Genomic DNA, 14,716 nt, shown 5'->3' on the forward strand with positions numbered 1-14,716 from the left:
GGTCTCTTCTGACCAGTAACCCCTTGGCAGTGGCATGCTGCAGGTCCCAGTACCTGAAGGAATCCTATAGGAAGGCTGCAGAGGGTCTTGTCCAGCAATAGGTCAAAGGGAAATGGTTTGAAGCTGAGGGAGAGCAGGGTCAGACTGGAGCTTAGGAAGAAGTTCTTCAGTACAAGGGTGGTGAGACTCTGGAACAGGTTACCCAGGGAGGCTGTGGATGATTCCTCCCTGGGAGTGTTGAAGACCAGGTTGGGTGAGGCCTTGAGCACCCAAGTCTACCTGAGAGGTGTCCCTGCCCATGGCAAGGAGGTTGCAGTAGATGATCTCTGAGGTCCCTTCCAACCTGAGCCATTCTGTGAGCCTCTGAATTTCATAGAGTGATTGGGTCAGAAAAGACCTTAAAGATCCTCAACTTCAACCAGTACCTAACCTCAGCACTACATCTGGACATCTTGTACACTCCTCCAGGGGTGGTGATTCAGCCACCTCCTTGGGCAGCCCATTCCAAGGGCTTGACAGCCTTTTTCCAGGAAGAAGTCTCTTCTAAGGTCCAACCTAAACCTCCCCTGGTGCAACCTGAGGCCATTTCCTCACCTCCTATTTCTTGGTACCTGGGAGAAGAGACCAACTCCCTGTGTGGTCTGCTTGGACAGTGTTCCACCCAGGGCTTCCACAGCCAGGCAGAAGTTGTCTCTGTGTTCCTGGAGACAGTGGAATCATAGAATCACAGAATGGTCCAGGTTGGAAGGGACCTCCAAAGCTCGTCCAGTCTCACCTCCCCACAGTCAGCAGGGACATCCCCAACTAGCTCAGGCTGCCCAGGGCCTCACAGAGCCTCACAGTCAATATCTCCAGGGAAGGGACCTCAACCACCTCCCTGGCCAACCTGGGCCAGTGTTCCACCACCCTCAGAGTAAAGAATTTCTTCTTGATATCCAATCTAATCTGATATCCAATCTAAATTCTCTAGCTTGAAGCCATTGCCCCTCAACCTGTCCCTGCAGGTCTTTGCAAATAGTCTCTCTGCAGCCTTCCTGGAGCCTCTTTCACGTACTCAGGTCTCCCCAGAGCCTCCTTTTCTCCAGGCTGAACACCCCCAGCTCCCTCAGCCTGTCCTCATAGCAGAGCTGCTCCAAGCCCTGAGCATTTTCCTGGCCCTTCTCTAGACCCTCTCTGTCCTTCCTATACTGAGAGCTCCAGACCTGTACACTTTACTCCAGGTGAGGTCTCATAACAGCAGAGTAAAGCTCTAGAGCAGTTCCCTGTTTCTGCTCCTCTAGGGTGAACCCCACCCCTCCCAACCCTCACCCACCACTGCTGCATTCTTCTGCTTCCCCCCCTGCAGATGATGCAAACCAATGTCCCCGGAGTCTTCGCAGCTGGTGACGCTGTCACCTTCCCCTTGGCCTTGAGGAATAACAAGAAGGTGAATGTCCCTCACTGGCAGATGGCCCACATGCATGGTAGGTGCTCTTTGGTCCCTTCACTGTGCACCAGCAAACTGCAGATGGCACTTGCAGCCCAGAGAGCCAAGCAGAGCCTGGGCTGCAGCAGCAGAAGTGTGGCCAGCAGGGCAAGGGAGGGGATTCTCCCTCTCTGCTCTGCTCTGTGAGACCACACCTGGAGTACTGCATCCAGTTCTGGAGCCTCTGTTCCAAGAGGGATCTGGAGGGGCTGGAAGGTGTCCAGAGAAGGGCCATGAGGATGAGCAGAGGGCTGGAGCTGCTCTCCTGTGAGGACAGACTGAGAGAGTTGGGGTTGTGCAGTCTGGAGAGGAGAAGGCTCTGAGGAGACCTTCTTGTGGCCTTGCAGGATCTGAAGGGGGCTCCAAGAAAGCTGGGGAGGGACGTTTTAGGGGGTAGGGAGTGATAGGACCAGGGGGAATGGAGCAAAGCTGGAAGTGGGGAGATTCAGATTGGGTGTTAGGAAGAAATTCTTCCCCATGAGGGTGGTGAGACACTGGCACAGGTTGCCCAGGGAGGTGGTGGAAGCCTCATCCCTGGAGGTCTTTGCAGCCAGGCTGGATGTGGCTGTGAGCAACCTGCTGTAGTGTGAGGTGTCCCTGCCCATGGCAGGGGGGTTGGAACTGGCTGATCCTTGAGGTCCTTTCCAACCCTAACAATTCTATGATTCTAAAGGGCTTTTGTAGATCCCCCTGAAATTCCCAAGCCCTTTAGCAAGAGAATGAGACAGGTGGCAGCAGGGGACCAAGGTGGTGGAGCTGAATGTTTGTAAACATCTTATCCTGTCTAATATCATAGAATAAGAGAAGGGTTTGGGTGAGAAGGGACCTTTCAAGGCCATCCCATCCAACTGCCTGCAGTCAGCAGGGACATCCCCAACTAGAGCAGGTTGCTCAGAGAGTGTCCCAAACCACCTCACCTGCAATGGTTCCAGCCATGGAACATCTCCCACCTCTCTGGCCAACCTGGGCCAGGCTCTCCCCACCCTCAGTTTCAAACATTTCTCCCTTCTGTCCACTCTGAATCTCCCTCTTTGAGTTTAAAACCATTACTCCTTGGCCTGTCACAACAGGCCCTGCTCAAAACTCTGTCCCCAGTTTTCAGATCAGGCCTTTCAGCACTGAAAGGCCACCAGAAGGTCTCCCTGGAGCCTTCTCTTCTCAAGGCTGAACAAGCCCAACTCTCTCAGCCTGGCCCTGGGTAGCCTGCTCTAGTTGGAGGTGTCCCTGCTGACTGCAGAGGGTTGGACAAGATGCCCTTTAAGGATCCTTTCCAACCCGATGCAATCTGTGACTCTGAGGTTTTGAGTCAGCAGGAGCAGTCCCAGCCCAGCCTTGTCCCACACACCACCCTCCCTTTATGGTGCTGGTTGCGCTTTGCTTGGTTTTTAGCCTGAGCAGAAGGTCTTGGTCTCCCTGTCCTCTGGGATTGGAGGTGTTAGATCACAGGATCACAGGATGTTAGGGGTTGGAAGAGACCTCTGGAGATCTTCCAGTTCATCCCCTGTACCAGAGCAGGACCAGAGAATCCAGCACAGGTCACACAGGAATGCATCCAGAGGGGGCTGGAAAGTCTCCACAGAAGGAGACTCCACAACCCCCCTGGGCAGCCTGTTCCAGTGCTCTGGGAGCCTCCCAGGGAAGAAGTTCCTCCTGCTGCTGAGGTGGAACCTCCTGTGCACTTTCTCTCCATTGCCCCTTGTCCTATCCCAGGGTGCAACTGAGCAGAGCACAAGTAACTGAGCACAAGCAAGCAGAGGCTGTCCCTGTCCCTTCCTTCCTGACCCCCAGCCCTCAGCTCTTTAGAAACATTTCTTCAATCTCGTCTCAGTCTTCTCTTCTCCAGAGTAAGCAGCCCCAGGGCTCTCAGCCTCTCCTCACAGGGCACTGCTCCAGTCCCTCAAGCATCCTGGGAGCCTCTCTTGGACTCTCTGCAGCAGATCCCTGTCCCTCTTGAACTGGGGAGCCCAGAACTGGATGCAACATTCCAGGTGTGTCCTCACCAGGGCAGAGAAGAGTGGGAGGAGAACCTCCCTGCATCTGCTGGACACACTCTTCTTAATGCATACCCCCCACCGAGGATTCCTTGCCTGCCTCACCGTGCCCCTCGCCCTTGCAGGCCGGGTTGCTGCTCTCAACATGCTGGCGCACGGCGCGGAGCTCAGCACCGTGCCCTACCTGTGGACCGCCATGTTCGGCAGGAGCGTTCGCTACGCCGGTGAGAGCCTCCCTCCAGGGCTGCCCTGCAAGCCTGCTGCTGCCGCTGCTCTGCCTGAGCTCCGGGGCTGCCCTGCGGCTTGCTGCTGCTGCTGCTCTGCCGGAGCGCCCACAGCCACCTCCCCTGCTGCCGACCTCTGCCTGGGGTCTGCTTCCCTCCCTGAGGACGCCTGAGGGGTTTGATACCTCCTCTGGAGCAGGCGGCCGTGGGCACAGGGCCAGAGGGAGGGCTGTGGTCATGAGGGGTTGGGGGTCAGAGTCTCCCTGAAATGGTACAGGCCCCCTGAGTTAGCTCAGGGCTCTGGGCAACCTGATGTAGTGGAGGGTGTCCCTGCTGAGTGCAGAGGGGGTTGGACTGGGTGACCTTTGGAGGTCCCTTCCAAGCCAGACCATTCTCTGGTAGTTCTCTGAACAAGATGGGGATGCTCTTTGGTATAGCCTCACCTGCTGGTGCTGGTCTCTTGGTAACTGCTGGATGCTCCTGTGTAGCTCTGGGTGGACACATTCTGTCTTAGGGGCTAGACCTGGAGTCAGGGAAGCTGCTGCTGAAGCCACTTCTCTGCCTTCCAGGCCACGGGGAAGGATTCGATGATGTTGTCATTCAGGGGGATTTAGATGAACTGAAGTTTGTGGCATTTTATACCAAGTAAGTGTTTGTCTTCTGTGGGGATCCCAGAGCTGGACACAGCCCTGCAGGTGAGGTCTCAGCAGAGCAGAGCAGAGGGGCAGGATCTCCTCTCTCCAGCTCTGGCCATGCTGCTCTGGATGCAGCCCAGGCAGCCATTGGCCTTCTGGGCAGCCAGTGCCCATTGCTGGCTCCTGTCCAGCTTCTCCCCACCAGCACCCCCAAGTCCTTCCCTGCAGGGCTGCTCTCAATCTCATCATCCCCCAGTCTGGGTTATCGAGGGTTGCCCCAACCCAGGTGCAGGACCTTGCACTTGGACCTTGTTGAACCTCATGAGGTTCTCAGCTACCCCTCTAGCCTGCCCAGGTCCCTCTGGCTGGCCCCCAGCCCATCCTTTGTGCTCTCACTCACACCACTCAGCCTGGTTCACTTGTCTCCTTTTCCATGCTCTGTGGGGAACAGCCTGTGGAGCATCTCAGAGGTGGGCACTCTGCCCTCTTAGAGGAGGTGATCAGGAAGGGGATGTGGAGCAGCACAACAGAGTGTCCCCCAGGGAAGTCCTGACTGCCCACTCCTCTACTTCCCTGCACCTGCTGAGAGCTTTCCTGATGCCCAGGTTTTTGTCCACCACCAGATCCACCTTGGCAGGTGTTTTCCCACAGATACCAGGGTGCCCAGAGCTGTCTCCACCCCATGCGCAACCCCAGTGATGTTTGCCACACAGCATCAGTGACAGCACAGTGGGGCCAGCCCCAGTGCCAGCTCTGAGCCCTCTCCTGTCCCTTGTCCCCCCCTGCCAGCCATGGTGTTTCTCTTTTCTTCCCTCTTCTCCCCAGCGTGTTTCTTTTTGGGTGATGGAGCTGGGGCGGCCTGCGGCTGCCCTAACTGCTCTGCTGTGCTCTGCTCTGCCTTGCCCTAGGAGTGATGAAGTAGTGGCTGTGGCCAGCATGAACTATGACCCTATTGTGTCCAAGGTGGCTGAGGTCCTGGCTGCTGGCAGGACCATCCGGAAACGAGACGTGGAGTGAGTAGAGGGGCTGCAGGCAGCAGCAGTGCCTGGGCAGGGGGCCATGGGGTACAGCACAGGCTGAGCACTGTGAGACAGGACCCCAGCGGGCACTGGGCAGCTCTTTCCTGCTTCTCTCCACTTCATACCCTTCTCACATCTCCCTTTCTGTGCCCCACATTCTGTGCCACTCCCAACGCTACTTTCCAGCTGCCTGCTCTAATGGCATCTTGCACACAGAGAGACTCTTCAACACCAGGATCCAAATTACAGAATCATAGAATCCCAAACTGGTTTAGGTTGGAAGGGACCTGTTGAGGCCATCCAATCCCACCCCCTGCAGTCAGCAGGGACATCCCCAAACAGATCAGGTTGCTCACAGCCCCAGACAGCTTCAGCTGGAACAGTTCCAGGCACAAAGCATCTCCCACCTCTCTGGGCAGCTTGGGTCTTGGCACCCTCAGTGTCAAACATTTCTGCCTTCTCGCCACTATGTCTCCTTCTTTTAGTTTCAAACCATCACCCCTTGTCCTGTCACAACAGGCCCTGCTCAAAAGTCTGTTCCCAGCTTTCTCATCAGCCTCTTTCGCAGTAAAAAGCCACCAGAAGGTTCCCCTGGAGCCTTCTCTTCTCCAGGTTGAACAATCCCAACTCTCTCAGCCTGGCCTCACAGCAGAAGGCTTCCAACCCTCTGAGAAATCCTGACCCAGACATGATGGGGCAGGAGCTCACTGCCATCAAGTGGAGAGGGTGGGTGAGGAGCATGCTGTGATGCATGGAGGTGATGGCAGCCAGGAAGGAGCCTTTAGAGTGGGGGTGAGAGATGAGGAGGGAATATGGGTCCCTGTCCCTTGGGGTGTCCCTGGAACATTCTCAAAAGCTCAGGGAGAGAAGCACTCCTAGTCCCTGGGCAGCCCTGAGCCAGCTCAGACACCTCTGGATGAGGAGCATGTCAAGGGTCCTCTCAGCCACCAGTGCCCAGGGCATGGCTGTGCCAATCACCTCCAGTACACTCTGCAGCGGTTCCTGGCCACCTAGCTTGCTGCTGGGTGGAGGTGGCATCTCATGAGGCAGTCTGGTGGTGAGGGAGCTGCTGTCCCCCCCCCCGCCGTGGTGGGGGCCGAGTGAGCCTGGAGGAGGCTGGTCCTGACTGCCTTTTCTCTCTGTCCCCTGCTGCTCTCGCACGCGTTAGGCTGTTTGTCCGTCACGGCAAGTACGTTGGGTTTGGAATCCCCGGGGGAGCTGGGTGTGGAGGGCTGGCAGGAGGGCCCCTGCCTGGGCTGTGTCGCCAGTTCCTGGACGCTGGGACACTTGGTTACAGCTGCGGGCTCGTTTCAGAGCGCTCCCCGGCCGCACTGCCGCGGTGCTGGGGGTGGTGCCGGTGGTGGGAGGAGCCGCCCCGGGGTCGGACGGTCACCGCTGCTGCATCCCTTGTCCTGCTCTGGCAGAGGGGAAGGGGTTGGACTTGATCTCAGGAGGTCACTTCCAACCCCTAACATCCTGTGATCCCCTTGGAGGGGTTCTGGTGTGGAGATCTGATGGGGATGGGACTCTGCTCAGCTGTGGAGACAACCTCCCGTGGAGGTGGCCTTCCGTGGCTTGGCAGCTGCATGCTAGGAGGGTGTGTGGTCTTACAAGAGCACTGCCTGCACTCCGCTTTGTGTGGAGCTCAGGATCTTCACGGGAGGGTTTGGGCAGCTGTTGTGATCTGAGAGTGAGGGTGGACGATCGGGCACTGCCGTCCTGCCCGGGCTTAGCTGTCGCCTGCCGGGATTGGGACTGCTGACCGAGGCCAAGGGCGGTGCCCGGGCACGGTGTGCACCTGCTGGGCACCACCTCGCAGCGCTCCTGCTGGCTTTTTCCTTTTCCAGAACGGGAGACATGTCCTGGCTCACCGGCAAAGGCTCCTAACTCTGCTGCTGGCCGTGCCCTCCGGATGCCACTCTCGCCAGGGGCAGCAGACGGGATGGCAGCTCCACGGGGACACAGGGGCACTGCAACTGAGCCCTTTCCCTTCGAGACCTGGACGAACCCCGCGCCTGCCAATTGGCGCCACGACCTTCCCGGCAGACCGCCGCCGGCTCCTCTGCCCCGGCGCCTGCCGGGCTGCGCTTCCCGTGGGGCGCTGGAAAAGCAGCCTCCAGCGACAGCAGGCACTGGCAGCAGGCATGGGCGAGGCAGGGGTACTGCTGAAGGGCTGAGGGGTCCCCAGCGGGCGGGTCCCCCCCTCAGCGGGTCCCCCCCTCAGCATGGCCCTCGCCCCCGTAGCCGGCGCGGGTGCCTGTGGCTGCCCCCGGAGCTCTCCCGCATGCTGCTCCTTCCCGGACCTCCTCCGCTGCCAGCAGCGCTCCTCCCCGACGCCGCGGCCCCCAGCTCCGCATGGCTACAGCACCTCCCACAGATCTCCCTGTGCCCACCCACCCTGGGGAGCGCCTCGGGGCGGGGCAAGAGATGGGGGTCGCACCGGGTGGTCTCCGTGCAGCCTGTCGCTGTTTCTCCCATCCTCCCTTCTCCAGGCTGGTGGCCCCCATCCAGCCACCCCAGCAGAGGTGGCTCCTTGCCGAAGCTCTGGTACTCATCAGTGTCGTCGTCGTCCGTCCCCCACTTCCCCCCATCGGCTTCTCCCCCCTCCCAGCATTTCCCTGTGCCAGAGCACAGAAGGGCTGGAGCAGGGAAGATGCTCCCCATCTCTCAGGGACTGGTTTGGACTTTGCAGCTGCTGGTGAGTCCCTGAGGGTGCAGAGGTGTGACAGCCAGCCTGCAGCACCCCAGGCTTGGGGCCACCCTTCCAGCCAGCCTGCAACCCACACCCCACCCCACCCCCCCCCAGGCTTAGTGGCCACCCTTCCAACCAGCCTGGTGCTGCCTCTTCCCTGGAGGGCTGCTTCGGGGGTCAGTGCTGCTTGGCTGAAGGAAGGGCACCCGAGGGTGGATTGCTGGCTGCCCTCTGGCCTCCTTGACCTTCCTCCTGCTGGCTATGGACAAAGCTCCACTTCCCAGCTCAGCTTTCCCTGTCGATGCTTGGCTACTGTGTTCCCTGCCCCTTGCTGGAGGAGGAGCCTCCTCTCCAGCTCAGGAGTGGACCTGGCCAGCCCACAGCCCTGTGTCCATCAGCAGGGCGGAGCTCCGGGGTGAGAACCCCACTTGGAGAGCCTCCAGTGCTCTGTCCCAGGGGAGGATTTTTTTCCCCTCCCCCCTAGCAGTGTTTTAGCCTGAGCCCAAAGCAGAGGATTTCTATTTTTGGTCGATTCACCCCCGTGAATTAAAGCAGTGCTATTCTTGGGGTCTGCTTAATCTCTGATACCTTCCAAGGTTTGGGGTCATCTCTGTGCATCAGCCAGCAGGCTGATCAGGTGAAGGCACCTCTTCTGTGGAGGCTTCCCATTCGTGTCCCCCTCACCTGTGTTTATTTCCAATCCCCACAGAGGTTGTGGCAATAGAAATAGCTGGAATCCAGCCATATCCGGCTCTGGGCTGCCCAGTTCAGGAGAGACAGGGATCAGCTGGAGAGAGTCCAGTGGATGATGAAGGGCCTGGAAGATCTCTGCTGTGGAGACAGACTGAGAGGCCTGGGGCTGTTTAGTCTGGAGAGGAGAAGGCTGAGAGGGGACCTGATCCATGTCTATAAATATCTGAGGGGTGGGTGTCAGGATGAAGGGGCCAGCCTCTGGGTGGTGCCCAGTGACAGGGCAAGGACCAATAGGGAAAAGTTGGGACCCAGGATATTCCACCCGAACATGAGGAGAAACTTGTTTGGTGTGCGGGTGCTGGAGGCCTGGAGCTCCTTCTGTGGAGCCTTTCCACCCCCACCTGGCTGTGTTCCTGTGTGAGCTGCCCTGGGTGCCCCTGCTCTGGCTGGGGGGTTGGAATGGATGCTCTCTGGAGGTGCCTTCCAACCCCTACCCTCCTGTGATTCTCTGATTCTCCTTCTTCCTGTCCTGTGTGGCACACTTTCCCTGTTCCCAGGGGCTGGCTACCCTCATCTCAGCTAGACCTGGTTTGAGCTGAACAGTGATGGCCAGCCACCTCCCAGTGATTCCTCCCAAGCGTGACTTTGGAGGCTGGGAGATGTTTGGTGTTACAAGCTGCAGCTAAACACCCTCCCCAGTCTAGCGGTGACTCTCTTCACCAGTGTCATCCTCAGATGTCATGCCCAGTGTCACACCCACAGGGTCAAATAGACCAGAAGGGCCTCGGGGGGCCTTACTACTCATCCCCTGCCCTCGCTGTGCTCAGGATCCTTGCCCACTGGCAGGGCTCCCAGCAGGGTTTTTCCCACTTCACACAGTTGGTGATGTAAGGACAGGGGAGAGGCTGCCCTGGACCAGGCCATGAGGCCACAGTGGTGGCAGAGCTGCTCAGGAGAGGCTGGGTCCTTGGGTGTGGAAGCCCTTCCTGGACTGCAGTGGTCTCACCACACCTTCAGCCCCAGGTGAGGGCTTTTGGCAACACATGGCAGTGGGCTCTGCAGCTTTGTTCCGACTCTAGCAAGCAGAAGAATCTTCCTTTGATTTGGCTTCTAGTGCCCCTTGCTAGTGCCCGGCCCTTAAGGACCACATTTGCAATGTCCTCTTCATAGTATTGGCAGCAGCTTCTCTGATCCACCTTCTGGGGTGGGTTGGAGGCCAAAGACCATGAAATGAGACTATGCCTGTTGGGTAGGGCTAACCCTGGAAGGCCCCAAAGCACCATCCCCTTTCCCTGCCATTCGCGTCCATCTCAAGCCACACTTGTGTCCCCCACTGCCACCTTCAGTCCTGAATGGGGCCTGGGGCCACTGAGCAGTGGGGAACCCCATGGGGCATTGCCATGAGCTTAGTGTTGGGTGAAATGCTCCATGACTCTGGAGGCTCCAGTGAAGCCTTTCTGTAGAAGGACAGATGGGCAGAGCCCAACAGGATGGCATTCAACAAGTCCAAGTGCCAGGTTCTGTACTTTGGCTACAACAACCCCATGCAGCACTACAGGCTGGGGACAGAGTGGCTGGAGAGCAGCCAGGCAGAAAAGGACCTGGGGGTGCTGGGGGACAGGAGGCTGAGCATGAGCCAGCAGTGTGCCTAGGTGGCCAAGGTGGCCAATGGCATCCTGGCCTGCACCAGGAATAGAGTGGCCAGCAGGAGCAGGGAAGTCATTCTGCCCTGGACTCAGCTCTGGTTAGGTCATACCTTGAGTCCTGTGTCCAGTTCTGGGCTCCTCAGTTTAAGAAGGACATTGAGATGCTGGAATGTGTCCAGAGAAGGGCAACAAAGCTGGGGAGGGGTCTGGAGCACAGCCCTGTGAGGAGAGGCTGAGGGAGCTGGGGGTGTTCAGCCTGGAGAAGAGGAGGCTCAGGGGAGACCTCATTGCTGTCTACAACTGCCTGAAGGGAGGTTGTAGCCAGGTGGGGGTTGGGCTCGTCTCCCAGGCAAGCAGCAGCAGAACAAGAGGACACAGTCTCAAGCTGTGCAGGGGGAAGTTTAGGCTGGAGGTGAGGAGAAAGTTCCTCCCAGAAAGAGATATTGGCCATGGAATGTGCTGCCCAGTGAGGTGGTGGAGTCACCATCCCTGGAGGTGTTGAAAAAAAGGATTGGATGTGGCACTTGGAGCCATGGCTTAGTTGCCAGGAAGTCTTGGGTGATAGGTAGGACCTGACGATCTCTGAGGTCTTTTCCAACCTGGTTGATCCTGTGATTCTGTGAAGGGCACCATCCTCTTCCCCGGGCATCCTAGTGCCAGGGGAGGCTCATGAAGAATTGGGTTGGCACTGCCTGACTGGGATCTGGGGTGTGGTGGAGCAGAGAGCTGCCCACAGGGGTTTGGGGACAGCGCCGTGTCCCTGTCACGGTGAGGGGTAGGACCTGCCGTGGAGAGGAGGGAGCCCGCATCCCTGTGGCTCCCTTGTCGGCTTCATGTCCCCGGGGCCAGGGGGGATTTTCCCTTCCACACGTCCTCCTCCCACCTCGGCAGCCCTGTCCCCGGGAAGCCGCTGGCCAGCTGGCCCTGCGCATAAGCCTGACCTGGCATCCCGCTGCTGACCTCCTGGCTAATCCCGGCTGAGCCGGGCTGGGCCGAGCCGGGCCGGGCTGAGCGGGGCTGGGTGGCCGCCATGGCTGCACGCAGCCCTCTGCCCCTCAACCTGCGCCGCGGGCTGGCAGCCTTCAGCGGCTGCCTCTTCATCAGCAACAAGACGCGGGACAGCGGCGCTGCCCACAGCTACCACCCAGGTACGGCCAGCGCGGCAGCAGGAGGGGCACCTCGGGGGGATGGGGAGGAGGGGGCTGCTCTTGCTTCCTCACAGCGACCCTGCCCAGCACAACACCAAAGTGCCGGCAGCTCCCGAAGGGTCCCTGCACCCTCCCACCCGTGAAGGGGAGACAAAAGAAGGGTTTGCTGCAAGCAGCCCTTCGTGCCATCCAAACACCCCTGCCCCTGGCATGGCAGAGGTCATCACTCTCCCCCTCTGTGAGCTGACAGCCTGAAGAGGCTGCCTCTGGGCAAAGACCCCCGGGGGTGCCCACCCTGACCATCCTGCCCAGCCCACGAGGTGCTGGCCAGCCTGCAGAGGCTGCCTCTGGGCAAAGCCCCGCGGGTGCCCACCCTGCCTATCCTGCCTAGCCCACGAGGTGCTGTCCAGCCTGCCCCTCCAGATGCTGCTCTACTTCAACGTCTACTACTTCCCAGTCTGGTGCCTGGCCGAGGGGATGATACTGCAGCTGAAGGTACTGCTCCAATCACCCTGGGTATGCAGGGGTCATGCTGAGCTGGGCCGAGGTCAGAGGAGAGCAAATGCCCTGGCAGAAGATGAAGTTGGCTGAGAGGATGGTTTGCCTCTGGCTCTTCCAAGTGGGCATTGTGAGAGTAACCCCCGAGCTTGCCAGGCAGGGAAGGATAAACTGGGAGGGCAGAGTGGGCAGGGCTGGGCACCAGCACAGGTGGGAGCTGGGCGTGGGGAGCAGGGGCTGGGAAGCCGGGCATGGAGAGCTGGGCACGGGGTACAGGGGACAAGGCTGGCTGGGACGAGGCTGTGTCCCTGTTGCAGTACCACCTGCTGCCTTGGCACTACCAGTTCCTGCTGGTCACTGCCTTCCTCATCCTCTCACTGGCTGAGTGCTCCCGCCTCTACCTGGGCTACGTGGGGAACCTGCAGCAGAAGGTAAGAGCTGTCCCCTCTGCCCTGGCCACAGCTCCCCTGTGCTCAGTGGGGGAACAGCCCTGCTGGGGAGCTGTCACTCTGCTGGATGGATGTCCCTGCACTCAGGACCCGAGTGCCCATCACTGCCCGTCCCTCCTGGAGCGATCCTGGGAGGGAATCACGAGTGCGGGCGGGAGCTCGCACGGGAGATCCCCTGGCTCCCTACTGCCCTCCTCCCTGTGCTGGGGGTGTGACGCTCCAGCCTCTGACCGGATCCGGACACAGCTCCCCGTGGCAGGGCTGTGGCCGGTCCCCAGCTGCCGAGTGGTTGATGCAGGGAGCTCCTGGGTCTTCCCACCCCACCGTGGCCCCTGCGCTCCAACCTCAGCAGGTTCTGCTCCTGCAGGTGCCCGAGCTGGCTGGGTTCCTTCTGCTCTCCTTCCTGATCCAGCTGCCCCTCCTGCTCTTCCTGCTGACGGACAGCCACGTCCTGGTCCTGCCGCTGGAGGTGGCTGTGCACAGCCTCCTCTTGGCCTTCCTCGGCGCCGAGATCGCAGCTGCCTTCCTTGCACTGAGGACCATGACCAAGCAGCTGGCTATGCAGTTCTACCTGCAGCAGCTCAAGGATGGCAGCAGGGGACAGCTGGCACAGGGGAGCAGAGGAGGGCTGGCAGGTGGGACGGGGTGATGCTGTGTGACCCCCCCCAACCATGTATGGTCAGTCCCAGCACGGAGCATTAAACAGTGCTTGGGCCCCAGGTTGCCTCCAGACACTGTTTTTGAGCTGAGCAGCTGGTGGGGTTCATAGGATGTGAGGGGTTGGAAGGGACCTCTGAAGGTCATTGAGTCCAACCCCCCTGCCAGAGCAGGAGCAGAGAATCCAGCACAGGTCACACAGGAATGCATCCAGAGGGGGCTGGAAAGTCTCCACAGAAGGAGACTCCACAACCTCTCTGGGCAGCCTGTTCCAGTGCTCTGTGACCCTCCCAGGGAAGAAGTTCCTCCTCCTGTTGAGGTGGAACCTCCTGTGCTGCACTTTCTCTCCATTGCCCCTTGTCCTATCCCAGGGGGCAAGTGAGCAGAGCCTGGCCCCTGCCTCTTGCCCCCCAGCCCTCAGCTCTTTAGAAACATTTCTTCAATCCCCTCTCAGTCTTCTCTTCTCCAGACTAAGCAGCCCCAGGGCTCTCAGCCTCTCCTCACAGGGCACTGCTCCAGTCCCTCAAGCATCCTGGGAGGCTCCCTGTCCCTCTTGAGCTGGGGAGCCCAGAACTGGATGCAACATTCCAGGTGAGGTCTCACCAGGGCAGAGTAGAGGGGTTCTTGGAGCATTCCATGGGCATGGACCTGGCTGTCAGCACAGCCTGGGCCAAGCCAGGGTGCAGGGTTCAGCACCCCAAAGCACTCAGGTTCACCCCAGGGCTGCGCTTGTCCTTCCTGAGTGACAGCCTTGGCAGGAACCAAGGGTGCAGGAGCCACTGCTACCCCCAGCAAGCAAGCACCAGCCCAGGGCTGCTGCCTCCATCTCAAGTAGGGTAGGAGGGGGTGGAGGGTGGGAGACCCCTGCTGCTCCTGGGGAAGCAGGCAGCATGCAAGAGGAGCATCATGAACCCTTCACAGCCCCACCCCAGGGCTAGAGACAGGGCAGAGCCACCTCCCACGGAGCAGCTTTATTGCATTGCCCCCTGTGCCCATGGGATGCCCACACTGCCCTGCAGCAAAGTGCTCTGAGGCTGTGGTGCTGGGTGGGGGTCAGCTTCTCCCCAGCAAGCTCCAGCTCCCACCACAGCTATCCAGCATGGCTCCACTCCCTCCCCAGCTGGTCCATGCTGGGAGCTGCACCAGGATGGTTTTGTGCTCCAGGAGCCAAGAAACTTCTGCTGCACGTTGCTCCAGGCAAGGCAGACCCTAAACCCCAGCAGTGGGGACACAACTGAGCCACCTCCAGCTGGACCACAGCTGTGACCCCATCGCATCTGCCCGGAGGTCGCTCTGGAGTTGAAGGAAGCTTGTGGTGGAGGGGCCTGGGTGCCCCTAAACTGCAGCCTCAGCCTTACCTTTAGGAGGTTTTGCCTGCAAAATCAAAAAGGGACATCTTGGGATGCCAGGGCCAAGAGGGACAGCCCAGGCAGGGGGCCCAGTGCTGCTCTGTTCAGGGCCATGCATGCAAGCAGGTGGTTGAGAGTCCCCACACCACTCCTGGTGTCAGATCACAGCCTGGGATCATTTTCCTGCTGGCAGGATGGGAGCAGCTCACTGGAAACTGGGGCATCTCTGTGCTCAGGGGCTTCTGAGGCT

General features: G+C 59.5%; 2 protein-coding genes across 4 annotated transcripts in view; both read left to right on the forward strand.

The window, feature by feature from the left end:
• Positions 1 to 7,221, forward strand: part of AIFM3 (apoptosis inducing factor mitochondria associated 3) — a 42,266-nt gene extending 35,045 nt beyond the window's left edge. For 2 of the 3 annotated variants that reach the window (XM_054392669.1, XM_054392670.1), the window contains 5 exons: positions 1,346 to 1,463; positions 3,582 to 3,680; positions 4,250 to 4,325; positions 5,224 to 5,328; positions 7,182 to 7,221. In XM_054392669.1, coding sequence (XP_054248644.1) covers positions 1,346 to 1,463; positions 3,582 to 3,680; positions 4,250 to 4,325; positions 5,224 to 5,328; positions 7,182 to 7,221 — 438 coding nt within the window. Of the gene's footprint in view, positions 1 to 1,345; positions 1,464 to 3,581; positions 3,681 to 4,249; positions 4,326 to 5,223; positions 5,329 to 6,502; positions 6,524 to 7,181 lie in introns of all 3 variants that reach the window. The other variant, XM_054392668.1, reaches the window with a different exon arrangement.
• Positions 7,222 to 11,395: 4,174 nt separating this feature from the next.
• LOC128975607 (transmembrane protein 17B-like) lies at positions 11,396 to 14,355 on the forward strand. Its single transcript, XM_054392583.1, has 5 exons — positions 11,396 to 11,513; positions 11,905 to 12,008; positions 12,329 to 12,442; positions 12,828 to 13,050; positions 14,282 to 14,355. Exons 1-5 carry the CDS (start codon positions 11,396 to 11,398, stop codon positions 14,353 to 14,355), a joined length of 633 nt encoding a protein of 210 aa, XP_054248558.1.
• The last annotated feature ends 361 nt before the right edge of the window (positions 14,356 to 14,716 follow it).

The sequence above is a fragment of the Indicator indicator genome, chromosome 26 (genome assembly GCF_027791375.1).
Source record: "Indicator indicator isolate 239-I01 chromosome 26, UM_Iind_1.1, whole genome shotgun sequence".
In the NCBI taxonomy this organism is placed as follows: Eukaryota; Metazoa; Chordata; class Aves; order Piciformes; family Indicatoridae; genus Indicator; species Indicator indicator.